This window comes from Danio rerio, chromosome 18 (assembly GCF_052040795.2).
Source record: "Danio rerio strain M-AB ecotype USA chromosome 18, GRCz13ab, whole genome shotgun sequence".
NCBI lineage: Eukaryota > Metazoa > Chordata > Actinopteri > Cypriniformes > Danionidae > Danio > Danio rerio.
In genome coordinates, this window is record NC_141038.1 from 150,001 (window position 1) to 163,846 (window position 13,846).

Consider the following 13,846-nt stretch of genomic DNA (forward strand, 5'->3'; position numbering starts at 1 on the left):
GCAGCAACTGTGTGATGCTATCATGACAATATGGAGCAAAACCTCTGAGGAATATTTCCAGCAGCTTGATGAATCTCTGACACCAAGGATTAAGACAGTTCTGAAGGCTAAAGGAGTCCGACCCGGTATGCAGATCTGAAGTAAACTAACAGCTTCTTCGGTGCTGGATGCTCCTCTTCGTGTCCTGCTCCTTCAGTTCAGATGTCATCATCATTATCCTCCTCCACCTTCTCCTCAGCTGTACAGTGGTCAGAGTTGGGTCGTGGTGAATGGCCTTTACCGAGTTTACTGGACTCCTGGCTGGTATAATGCTTTACTGTAACCCCGCTGCACGGTGCTGCTCCATCACTCAGTGTTGGTGTGGTGGAGGTCGGCTGAAGCGCTGTGCAGGTAAAGCTCGCTCCTCTGACCTCTACAGCTGCTCTAGTGACAGGCCCTGGTCTTTAGCCTGCTTACAGCAACTGACTCCCATGCAGAAGGTCGCCGGTTCGATCCCAGCTCAGAGTGGGTTGGGTGGCGTAGTGGTCCCAGCGGGGTTACACTCGCAATACCCTGAGACACTGCCATGGAGAGGTGTGGCCTGAGACGTTGCTATAGAGACGCGTTTCCCGCTTTCAGTTTTCAAAGCCTGAGTGACAGATGAAGCAGAGGAAGACATGCCAGAACACACACACACTCACACACACACACACACACGCACAAATAAACGAATACACACACACTGTACGACTTGCTCACACACTGTTATTCACACACTACAGAAGAGATGTGTGTGTAATTCCAGACGTACCCACTGAGTGTAAGCTCTAATAAGACCCTCAAGAAGTCACTCACACACACACACACACACACACACACACACACATATATATTGGAGTGGGACAGACACACACATGCTGGATGTGGATGGCCTCTTTCATACGAATACATTCTGTCTCTCTCTGTTACACACACACACAAACAAACAAACAAACAAACACACACACACACACACACAAACAAACAAACACACACAAACACACACACACACACACACACGCCCTCCCTTTAATATAAATACATTGTCAAACACACACACACACACACACACACACTCACTCATTCACTCTCCCCCCGGGTCTGACCTGTCCGCCGGCGCTGCTGCGGTCTCCGGTATCCGGTGTGCAGGTGTGTGTGTGTGAGTGTGTGTGCGGCGGCTCCTCGGACTCTTTCCCGCTGTGATACACCACCCGGTCGGAGATGTGGATGCTGGAGGCGCAGCCCATCTTCTGCTGTCAGCGGCTAACGGCAAAGTTTCTGATCAGATCATCAATCTAATCTATCGATCAGTGCGCGCGCCGCCGCTCCTCATCCTCCGCGCCGCTGCTTCACGCGCGGCTTCCGTCCATCCGCGCGCGCGTTACTGTCGGCGGAGCGGCGCGAAACACTCCCGCGCGGCCTCTCTGTCGGCGCCCGCGCCCGCGCTCACGGGGAAGCGGCCGGCGGGAGCACCGGCAGCCCGGAGCGGCATCGAGGACACCGGCGGCCCGTGAGACGGAGCTCCGGAGCGGGGCGTCACGACGAAGCGGCGCGTCACGGCGAATACGGCAGCAGCTGTCAGTCACAGGCCTACGGCAGCGCGGCTCTCTGACGCGGACGGGCAACGGACGCAGCCCAGCGACGGACACGGCAGAATAACAGGCGTTAGCGCGTCGCGAGCGTCCTGACAGAGAGCAACGCGCGTCGAGAACATCAGCGGCGCGAATGTGACAGCAGCAGATCCAATAAAAGCACGCGCACGGATTGACCTACAGCCTCGAATGACGTCAATGCAAATGAGCTACGTCGAGCCAACGAACGGCAGCCGGCGCGCAGGGGGGCGGGGTCTGTGCGTGGAGGCAACTTTAAAAGCTCGCACAGCCGCAGAACGCAGGAGGGAGTCTGCCGTTAGTTGCAGGAAGAGCAAGAGCAGCGGTAATTTAGCGTTTAATCCACGACTATTGATTCCTCAGCGCAATGGAAAGCGCCAGTGTTTAGAGTAATCTCTGCTGAAATATGCGTTAAAGGCACAACGCAGCTCCAATGGTCGTTCTGTCGTCATTTCCTCATCCTGTACAAACCTGAGGCTTTCCTCTGATGAAGGCGGACACTGGCCCTCAGCGCTGCTGCTGCCGCACATTTCACTAAATATCTGCTTTTTGTGTTCGACAGAAATAAGAAACTAATAATGAAGCACTGACAGAGCCCTCCAGAGTGCTAATTCTTCTCCATTTGGGGATTTAACTGTGATTAATGTACAAGTAGAGGGTGTAAAGCAGCTGACTGCCACACACACACACACACACACACACACACACACACGTTCAGCTGTGCCTTTACTAAACGAGCACACACATCACACTACACTGCCTTTCTCTTATTCTTCACTCTTTTATAACCTGTTTAACACATTTTAACCTGTTTTTAATCATTAATATTAATAGGTTTTTGTTTTCCCACACTCGTCTGTTATCCCTGTTTGTGTAAAGCTCTGTGAATGGCCGCTGTGTATGAGATGTGCTGTAGAAGTAAATCTGCCTTGCCTTTCATTTTCCAGCAAACGGCTCCTTTAATAAGCTAATGAAATAATGAAAACACCAACAAATACTCTGTTTTCCTGTTTTTACTGCTGGCCAAAGATGAATCGCATTTTAAATAAAATAAATGTAAAAGCATTATGCACATATAAACACGCACGCAGAGATTCAGGAGTAGATGTATTTATGAAGAGTTCAGATGCAAAAACCTCTAAACTCCATCCGAAACTTTATCCTAAAATGAACTCTTTTTTTCAGCATCCTATGTTGATTTAAAGACAAGGATAATAACTTATTGGTCACAATAAAAGTTTCATTACTAAACCCACACACAGGAGTCTGAGAAAAGATTTAGAGGTTGTTGCATGAAAATAAACATGTACAAATTATATGCAAAAATAAAAATAAGTATGATACTGTGTATTTATATATATATATGATACACACACACACATATATATGAAAACAATCTTCCATGGTGCATGTGATCAGTCGTGATCAGCTTTGCCCAGTTTTGACATGATGCTGGGTTTATTTTCTTATTTTTGGGTGTTTTTGTTTAATGTATATAGAGAAATTCAGCAGAACGATTAGTGAGAAATTAAATGTGTGTTTATGAATGATAATCTCAGAGTTGGGCAATCATTAAAAATACAAATATCAGTCATATATGAGGGCGGCACGGTGGCCTCACAGCACTCAGGTCGCTGGTTTGAGTCTCGGCTGGGTTAGTTGGCATTTCTGTGTGGAGTTTGCATGTTCTCCCCGTGTTGGTGTGGGTTTCCTCCGGGTGCTCTGTTTTCCCCCACAGTCCAAACACATGCGCTATAGGGGAACTGATCAACTACACTGGCCATAGTGTATGAGTTTGGGTGTTTCCCAGTGATGGGTTGCAGCTGGAAGGGCATCTGCTGCGCTGTGTAAAACATTTGCTGGAATAGTTGGAGGTTCATTTCCCTGTGGCGTTCTCTGATTAATGGTCTAAGCTGAAGGAGAGTGAGTGCGTGCGTGTGTGTATATGAGCAGATGCTGGAGGACAGGGCTGCTGTGCTGACTGCTGGTCTGGTGTGTGGAGCAGCACAAACACGAGTGTTAATTCACACAGATTTTCTCTTTATTTGATTGAGTTTGACCTAACACAGAATCATGAATGGATGAGAGCCACACACACACACACACACTCACACACACACACACACACACATCAGTCAGGTGTTCTGACTGGGCTGTAGTGGACAGCACGATGCTCACAGATATATACAGTTTCCTGAAATCTTACAAAAATCCTAAAATACGGCTACAAAATACCTGAGTAGACAGAGCAGCGCTGCACATGAGGTACACAAGGCAAATCTACATAGAATTAGCATGCTAGAGGACGTGTTTATCATCGTAGTGTTGGGTAAACAGGAGGTAGAGGTGCGTCTCTACTGTCCTCGTCCAGGTATGGCGCGTGTGTTTCTGCAGACTAGAGGAAGTAGGACTGCAGCGTCCCGCGGCGCCGCACGTCTGTGGTCCAGCAGTGAAAGCCTCCGCCCAGAGAGTTAGCGTGCCGGATGCTCACCTTCACCGTCTTTATACCTGCCGAACACACACACACACACGTACAGTAAACACTACTGCTTTTGGAACCATGCTATGAAGAAGTGTGTAATATACTCTAGCAACTGTAGAATCACCACAACAGATCAATTACTGTAGTTGTGTTACCATAGCAACTGTAGAATCACCACAACAGATCAGTTACTGTAGTTGTCATGTTACCATAGTGACTGTAGAATCCCCACAATAGATCAGTTACTGTAGTTGTGTTACCATAGCGACTGTAGAATCACCACAACAGATCAGTTACTGTAGTTGTGTTACCATAGCGACTGTAGAATCACCACAACAGATCAGTTACTGTAGTTGTGTTACCATAGCGACTGTAGAATCACAACAGATCAGTTACTGTAGTTGTGTTACCATAGCGACTGTAGAATCACCACAGCAGATCAGTTACTGTAGTTGTGTTACCATAGCGACTGTAGAATCCCCACAATAGATCAGTTACTGTAGTTGTGTTACCATAGCGACTGTAGAATCACCACAGCAGATCAGTTACTGTAGTTGTGTTACCATAGCGACTGTAGAATCACCACAGCAGACTCATTCAGCTGCTTTACTGCAGTGTGGTAGAGATGGCGTACAGTATAACAGCATTCACTCTGCATTACTGTGGTATTTGTGCTCTTACCCAGGCTCTCGAACATCTTCTGGATGGTGCTCTCGTTAGCGTCCACCATCACACGCTTCTCGTCCAGCATCAGCACGTTCATGGAGAGCCACTTAGAGGACATCCACAGCGGATGATCTGACGGAGGACAACACTGATATTACATACTGAATCTTCCTCTCACACTCGCTACCCTGGACACATTACTAACTTCACTTTTAAAAACAGATATAACAGAAGTCAAGGGTTACCAGTGTCCAACATTCTCCACAATAACTTATTTTGTGTTAAACAAAATTAATTCAAACACACTTTTCATATCATTATTATTAGTGAGCTGTCCCTTTAACTGTATTAGATGTGCATTTAAAGGGTGCAGTATTCATATTTACTCTCCCTCAATTGTTTTGAATCATTATGAGATTCTTTACTTGAAGTCTTTAGTGATCTATGCCTTTAAGTGGAAATAAAAGCTGCATTTAAAGGGACAGTTCACCCCAAAATAAAATGCACTCACTATCTACTTGTCCATCGAGTGCTTTTAAACTGTTATGAGCTGCGTTACTCTGCTGAACACAAAAGAGGATATTCTGAAGAATGCTGGAAACCTGTAACCATTGATGTCTGTATTATTTGTTTCCCTACCATGTATGTCAATGGTTACAGGTTTCAGCATTCTTCAAAATATCTTCATTTGTGTTCAACAGCGAAAAGAAGCACATAAAGGTTTAAAATAAATAGAGGAAGTAAAGGATGATTGAATTTTCATTTTTGGGTGAACTGAACCTTTAAAGCTGCATTAATGTAACATGATGAGTAAATGGTGCTCACTAATTGGTGAACTGGCCCTTTAAGGAGGAAAATGGCGGCATTTAAAGGGACAGTTCACCCTAAAATTAAACTTTACACACTATCTGCTCTCCTTCCAGTGGTTTTAAACCGTTCTGAGTTTCTTTACTCTGTTAAACACATAAGAAGATGTTGTGAAGAATGCTGAACACCTGTAACCATTGACTTCCATAGCAGGAAAAAACAACACTGAAGTTTCCAACATTCTTCAAAATATCTTCTGTTGTGTTTGATCAAATAAAATACATCTCAAACATTTGTCTGAGTAAGTGATGCTGTGTTTAGTGAACTGCCCCTTTAAGCATCGTTCATGCTGTGTGTGTGTGTGTGTGTGTGTCTTACTGTCGGGGATCAGAGGAGTCGGGGGCGTCACCACCGTCCAGCCCGCCTTCTTGAACATCTCGATCTGAGGAGAGATAGAGGAGAATGAGTGTGTGTGAGTGTGTGTGTGTGTGTGTGTGTGTGTGTGTGTGTCTCCCAGTGAACACTAGAGGGCGCCGTGTCTCCATGAGAGATGGTCCACAGCTCTACACTGCCGCACAGTAAATATCTATTGATGGGCTTCTGTTGTGTGTTTTGTGTTTGTTTGTGGTGGTGAACTGCATTATGGGATGTTGATCTCAGCTCTGTCCACTTCTGATGCTGGAAGTTCCTCTCTAAGTGTCTTTAATTGACATTTGAGTAGTTTGAGATGATCTGTAGCGCAGTAAGTGTGTGGAACAGCAGAGAGTGTGCTGCAGGTCATTACAGGCTTCTGCAGCGTAATCTACATCCCAACACACACACTACAGCACTGCACACTGTTACACACGTGCAGAAAACACACTCTCACACACTTCCCAAGGGGAACAGTTGCTGGAGGACAGATCAAGATCCCATAAAGCAGCGCAGAAGCAGAAATAAGCATGAGGGAAACCCAGACGTGCAGCACAGGACACTGGAACCTGCTGATTAGGGGATGTAGTGTACAGTGTAGTGTCCACCATAAGCCCACCTGTCTGCAGGGCCGGTCGGGGTTGGACAGCACCAGCCCGGGCCCGATGATGTTGAAGGTGGCGTCGATGTGCATGGGGTTCGGGTCCTTGAAGGAGATGATGTGGATCTTGTAGGTGGGAGAGAGGTGGCGCCGCATCCACTCGATGCCCATGTAGTTCGTAACCTGACAGTAAACAGGAGGAAATGTGTCTCAAAACACTCCAGATAACTGAAAATCTCTAAATCAACAAGCTTTTTGTAGACTAGCAACAAATAAATGCAATAATGAGTGAAATGAGGAGAGTTTCCATTAAAACATCAGAATAATCTGACCATGAGGGAAGAGGAATCATCTTATGTCAAAAGGAAGAGCTAGATCATTCCTCTTTCCCCACTGTCAGATTATTCTGCTGTTTTAATGTAAATCTCTCCTCATTTCACTCATTATTGCTGAAAACAAGACTACATTTGAAGAGTTCAGATGCAAAAACCTGTAAATGCGGTCTGCAATGGTCCTGTAAGATGAGCATGTTCATCAGGCGCCTGTGTGTGTGTGTGTGTGTGTGTGTGCTCACTAACACCACTATTATAGTGAAGAACCAGTCCTTTCTTAATCTTTACAGTGAAACATCTCAACAAAAACAAAGGAAGCTGAGGAAAATGCTCATTTTTGATGGACATTTCAGACCACACTCAGGGGTTTTTGCATCTGAACTCTTCGTTAGTCTAGAAAAGCCTCTTGATTGCAGGATTTCCAGATATTTGGACTAGAAACAAAACACAAACTCCCTTAAAGAGGCACAAGAATGAAGATTCTGTCATCCTTAACTCCTCTGTTCAACACGAAAGAAGATGCTTTGAAAAATGTTAAGAACCGGTAACCACTGACTTCAACAGTGTTTGTTTTTCCTATTATGGAGATCAATGGTTACCGGTTTTCAGCATTCCTCAAACTATCCTCTTTAGTGGGGAGAGAGCGAGGGGACTGCAGGTCTGTGAGTAAATGTTGATCTGGTTAAGACTGGATGACTACAGTGTGTTCTGTAGATCCACTGCTGGTTCTTCTTCATCCACACACACACACACACACACACACACACACACACACACACACACACACACACACAGACACACACACTCACCTGACTCCTCTGGACGAATATATCAGTGCCGGCCCGGATGAAGTCTGCAGCGTCGAAACACGGCTCAAACTCTGTGGTCACAAACTTCCCCTGAGCGGCCAGCTTATGCCTGTCCTCTACTGTGCGGATGGGGTAATCCTGCACACACACACACACACACACACACAGCATTAGCATTGCATTACATTACATAGACACCATTACACACACACACAACATTTTACACACACACACACACACACACAGGTGTGCACATACACACACACACACACAGAGACCTGGTCGTAGAGCTGGTCCGCCATGGTGGGTTTGGGCGCGGTGGTCCAGCGGGCGCCGCGTCTGAAGTACTCTTTGATCAGGGGCCGGTACGCACGGTACTCGAAGAAGCGAGCCCTCCACGCCATCGGGGCCTCGATGATCTCATTCCCCACCACCATCAGGATATCCCTGGGCATCGCTGCGTACATGCCTGCACACACACACACACACACACACACACACACACCAGAGTGAGTGAGAGAGAGAGAAGAAAGAGTGTGTGTGTGTGTATGTGTGTCACCTGTCAAGCTGAAGTCATGTGCGTGTGTGTGTGTGTGTGTGTGTGTGTGTGTGTGTGTGTGTGTGTGTGTCACCTGTCGAGCTGAAGTCAGGTGTGTGTGTGTGTGTGTGTCACCTGTCGAGCTGAAGTCAGGTGTGCGGTACTCCAGGGACCAGTCCACCGGCTCTGGCCTCCGCACCGTCACTCCCTCGTGCTGCAGGATGTTGCACATCTCCTCGATCTCCGCCACCGCCTTCTGCACGTGCTCCTTCGGGAATGTCTGACCGCCGTACTGCTGGTAGAAGGGCCAGTACTTCTCATAGGTGTTGGCCTGCAGACACACACACACACACACACACACACACACGGTCTTAAAGGGACAGTTCACCCATTATTGACCGTGTCCTCCTCAGTCTGCAGTGGTGTGTGTGTATGTGTGTGTGTGTGTGTGTGTGTGTGTGTGTGTGTGTGTGTGTGTGTGTGTGTGTGTGTGCAGATCCTCACCTTCACCTCCACGGTGAACGGCGGCACGCATGCGTTTTCAGCTCGGCCCACGATCACTTCCTCCAGCGGGTCCCACTCGTTGTGCGCGCACACGGGGCACTCCTCGGCCGCGGGCTCGGGCACCTGCTCGTGCGCGGACAGCGGGAGCTGTGCGGCGGCGGAACTCGAGCTGCTCCGGGACGCGCGCGACAGCCTTCCCGAGAGCGCGCGACCCACCTGAACACACACACAGAACACCGGCACTTGAATATCCAGAACACTCCAGAGCAATGTAGAGCGAATGAGTATCACAATATTACAATAAGATGATCAATGACTCCAGCTGTAATATAACTGTGGAGGACATGACACAGCTCCTCATCTGCACACACACACAACCCTATAACCCATAACCCTAAACTCCTAAACCTGACCCGATCCCGAGAGGAGAAGAACACTGGATCAGATCATCCATCACCTGCAGGATCAGAGATGCTCATGTTCATCGAGGAACACGTGAGTGTGACTGCAGACACACACACACACACACACACACACACACACACACACCACAATCACAACAGCTCACACACCTGCTCAGAGGAACTAACGCACCTGTGTTCTGCTGTTAAAGTGTTTAGACGTCAGCATCAGCAGAGCTTCTCTCATCTAGAGTCTCCAAACCCGAGCAAACCCACAAGCAGAGGCGCAGAGCTGCAGGAATGATCATCCGCTCTCCTCAAACCTGACCACCAATCAGAAGCGCTGTATAGCTGACATGCCCCGCCCTCACGGTGGCTCAGTGGTCAGCACTGTGGCCTCACAGCAAGAAGCTCTCTGGTTTGAGTCTCGGCTGGGTTAGTTGGTGTTTCTGTGTGGAGTTTGCATGTTCTCCCCGTGTTGGTGTGGGTTTCCTCCGGGTGCTCCGGTTTCCCCCACAGTCCAAACACATGCGCTATAGGGGAACTGATCAACTACACTGGCCCTAGTGTATGAGTGTGTGTGTGAATGAGTGTGTATGGGTGTTTCCCAGTACTGGGTTGCAGCTGGAAGGGCATGCTCTGCATAAAACATTCATGCTGCCCTGAGCAAGATGCCGCCCTGGGTGATCGCCCATATTGCTTAAACCCACCACTGGTGGTGTGGTGGTGTGTGGTGTATAGTGTGGCAGTGTGCTGGCATCCCCAACACACACACACACACACACACACACACAGTCCAGCCTGTTGACATGAGCAGTGACTCATATGTAGCGGCGCTCTGTTCAATAATTAAACACACACACGCCTGTGGAAGGATCTGGAGCTGCCGCTCAGATGTTGGACTTCAGCACTGTTAGGATCAGGGGGTACGGGGGGAAACTACACGGGTAAATCACATGACGCACATATATCAGCCCTGTGTGTGAACGCGCTCAGTGACCCGGCCCGCTCGCTCCTCAGACGTGGATCAGCCGTTCGGCTGGATTTAGAGTTTCCTTCTCACTGATGTGAGGTTTGCTCAGGAGCTCAGACCTGCTGGAGATCAGCTCTACTCATATAAGCAGGACTGGACCGGCTCAGTCAAGCAAAGCTGAGATTCTTCCAGTGTCACCTGTAGGCTATACACACCTAAACTAAACTAACTCTGAGAACGGGACACACTTTCAGCTCTGATGGGCTACATGCACACGACTTCACTTCAGTCATCAGCTCCAGAGCTTCCGGGGAATCGTCATGTCTGTGTTTAAGATCTGCTTTCTTAAAAGCTGCGATCTTCACTGTCACAATATAAAGAGGGCGTCAGACCAAATAAGAAGCACTGCAGTAGATGATATTGTTCTGTGCCGTGTCTTTAACACATGGACATTCATTCACTCCGGTATTATCAGTGGAGTTTGTGCTCGCCTGCTGCTCATGACGGCGCCTGCGTTTAAACGGTCTTTCAGCAACCACACTATAACAACCACATACATGCTGAAGTCTATTACGGTGATTATATTGGAGTTACATTACAACATCCATGCTGGAAAAGGAAGCTTATGACACTGAAAATATTCCCATAAAGCTTTCAGCAGAGGCTCATCATGTGCTGTGCATATACACACATTCACTGAGCTCAGCTGCTGTGACACAATACACACTGTAAAAATCAGGATCAACTGAAGTCAATACACTGTATTATTGAGGGAAAACAGTATATATATATATATATATATATAATGAAAACCAGAATGAAAATGAATGTGATGTAATGTGCACTCTGAGAGAGGGGTGGAACAGAGCCGCTGCTCCTCAAGAGCTTCAGAGAGAGCATTAGTGACCGCAGGCCAGCTTCAAGATAACAGTGTGGACTTACAGACCAGCTCCAGTGCAGTGTATGATAACAGACCAGGACAACATTCTCATTCTTAAGAAGAATATTAGTTTCTGAGAGTCCTGCACATGTTTTGACGGCTAATATGTGCTGATTGTAGGTTTCAGACACTGTTCTGATGCGACAGTGATTTAAGCAGCAGTTCCAGCTCACACTGCAGGATGAATACACACAACACTGAACTAAAGAAAATCTGACAATACAACTAAATAAATCATATATACTACATAGTTATACTATTAACAACACGTTTACCATCAATTGTTTTGCTCACTTTTTGTATTTATATTTAATTTTTCTTTTTGAATACAAGAATAATAACATCACTGCGCTGAGGGAAACACAATAACAAAACACACAAAACAACACAAACTTCACAAAGAAACATGATTATCATAAGCTTGAACAAACGTATTACTATTATTATTATTATTATTATAATTAAGCTGAAGAGATGCAATATTGAACGGGATTTCAGCAAGGAGAGTGTTAAATCCAGGTGTTCCCTTTGCTTGTGTATAACTAATGTAAAGTGTAACACCGAATATATACAGAGATTTCTCTTTTATAGACTAATGTAAATCATGTTTAAATAAAGAGGACAAATCAAAACTAATGTTATTCCACAGATGTTTAACGTGAGAGCACCTGTAGAGTGAGTGAGTGAAGTCTATTGCAGAAAGTCACACGTTACATTCATCTACATGAGCAATGTGGGAGTCAGTGTGATACACACTCTGCTTAATCTTAAACTGCATCTCTTATTCTGTTGCACACGCTGGATTGTTCAGGTAATAGTCATGCTCTCTTTCACTGAATGCTAACTTTGCTCACACGAGTAATTAATTATTAATAAGATGATGTCATTACGCTGCTGTCACTGATTTGCAGGATCGATTGATCGATCAGTCCTTCACGAGCCCATGCAGATCTCAGATCAGCTCATGCAGACAGCTTGACTCTGATCCAGGATCTGCTGAATCTCTCAGTGTGAGGAACTGATGATCATTCAATTACAGCCGGTGCAGACCTGGAGCAGAAGTTTGAACTCTTCTGACTCTTATATCTGATCATTATATAATTAGTGCAGAGTTAAATAAATAACCTTCAGCAGCCAATCAGCAAACACAGCATTAATTCAGCATCAGCTCTGAGATCAGTGGAGGAGATTACACTGGTCTACAGAGTGAGGTGAAGGATTGGCTGCTGTGGGTTACACTCGCTCTAACAGGCGCTCAGTTATTGAGGTAACCCAGTGGCTGAGTTGAACATGTTTGGTGCTCTGTTGGGTTATTTTTAACCTTTATTTGGTTCTTTATTAATAACTCAGCCAGTTGGGTTAAATGTTTTAATCTGAACTGATTTAGTGGACACAGATCAGCTGTATTGACATGTGTGTCATGGTGTTTTTGTGTTATAAGGTTTGTTTAAGCTCTAACGCATCATCATCGTTGTTGTTTTGTTTCTCAGATGAGCTCTCCGTGTTGTTTTATATCCATTTCACCGTCCGGCACCCTCTTTCAGAAGTGATGGATGTGGTAAACTGTACTGTAGACTGTGAGCGCGGGAGGGCTGCTGCGCGCTCGATATACTGCTGTATTCTGTTTCTTCACTGTTCGTGATTCTTCATTTATTCTAAGTGTCTGGAACATAAATGTACTGGAAATAAAGTATTCTCAATATTTTTGAAAACTGTATGTTATTTATTTACACGGTCATGATGATAAGATTAATAGTAGCACTAGTAAGACCAGAATAAAGCACTTAATCAAAATAACCCAGTGCATTGGGGTAAAATGAGCCATAGCTGGGAAGGTGTTATAATAACCTATAGTTGGGTTATGTTGGGGTATTTAATTTAACAGGGAGAGTCCTGTCAATATAGTCAACACTGCTGTATGTGTGTTTAGTCCAGCATTATAACACACAGTGAAGCCTGCTCTGCTCTGCTCCTCATGCACTGTCACTATCTCCATCTCCATGCTGAAGTTCAGTCAATAATCAGCAATAATCATCCTCACAGTGCCGCTCTCATACACTGCCCTAATGCAGCATGAGTGAATCCCCGCGTGAACACATTAAACCTCGCTAATGAAAGCATGAATGAAGAGTGTGTGTGTGTGTGTGTGTGTGTGTGTTCATGATGAGCGCAAACAGATGGACACTTTACTCTCGCTCTCTCTAAGGAGGAGGACGTGATTGAAGACCTCGGGTCACTGCACACCTGTGCTGTCAATCATCCCCAGCACATGAGCGGCTCCTCGGACAGTAGAATCAAATGCACGCGCACAGTACCGTGTGTGTGTGTGTGTGTGTCTCACCATATGGTCTACTCTAAAGTACTGTGCTCCATTCTACTATACTGTACTTTACTGTAGTGGTGTGTGTGTGTGTGTGTATAATGTGATGTGTAGTATACTCACCAGGGCCCCGATCAGATGCGCGGCCTCGGCTCCCCGGCTCCCCCCCCTCAGGCAGCGGACTCTCAGCATGGCTCTGTGCTTGTGCTCGTGCTTCTGGAACTCTCTCTCCTCCGCATGCAGCTGCAGCTCCGGATCGGGCACTAGCCGAGCCTCCGCGGTCGCGCGCTTATATAGACTCTTCCAGCAACGTGACCCGCAGGAGGAGATCCTGACAGCAGCACATTCTTATCGCAGAGGAGTGACGCAAGAGCCCAGACACTCGCGTAGCGCCGGGGTCTATCAGCTACTGTACTCACTGTAAACACTCTGAG

At 46.5% G+C, this 13,846-nt stretch overlaps 2 protein-coding genes across 9 annotated transcripts in view; both read right to left on the reverse strand.

Moving 5' to 3' along the window:
* The window catches only part of pde8a (phosphodiesterase 8A), a 25,138-nt gene extending 23,391 nt beyond the window's left edge, over positions 1-1,747 (reverse strand). For 7 of the 8 annotated variants that reach the window (XR_015514466.2, XR_015514465.2, XM_087292683.2 and 4 more), the window contains exon 1: positions 1,125-1,747. Coding sequence is in view for 4 of the 8 variants with exons in the window: in XM_087292681.2 (XP_087148807.1) it covers positions 1,125-1,265 (141 nt within the window). In the remaining 4 variants the exon portion in view is untranslated. The remainder of the gene's footprint in view (positions 1-1,124) is intronic. The other variant, NM_001080627.2, reaches the window with a different exon arrangement.
* Positions 1,748-3,651: 1,904 nt separating this feature from the next.
* gatm (glycine amidinotransferase (L-arginine:glycine amidinotransferase)) lies at positions 3,652-13,658 on the reverse strand. Its single transcript, NM_199531.1, is given in 9 exon segments — positions 3,652-4,136; positions 4,792-4,908; positions 5,962-6,025; positions 6,614-6,778; positions 7,737-7,874; positions 8,015-8,205; positions 8,410-8,605; positions 8,779-8,994; positions 13,536-13,658. Coding segments are annotated over 9 exon segments (1,269 nt in total). The 5' UTR covers positions 13,605-13,658; the 3' UTR covers positions 3,652-4,023.
* Between the last annotated feature and the right edge of the window lie 188 nt (positions 13,659-13,846).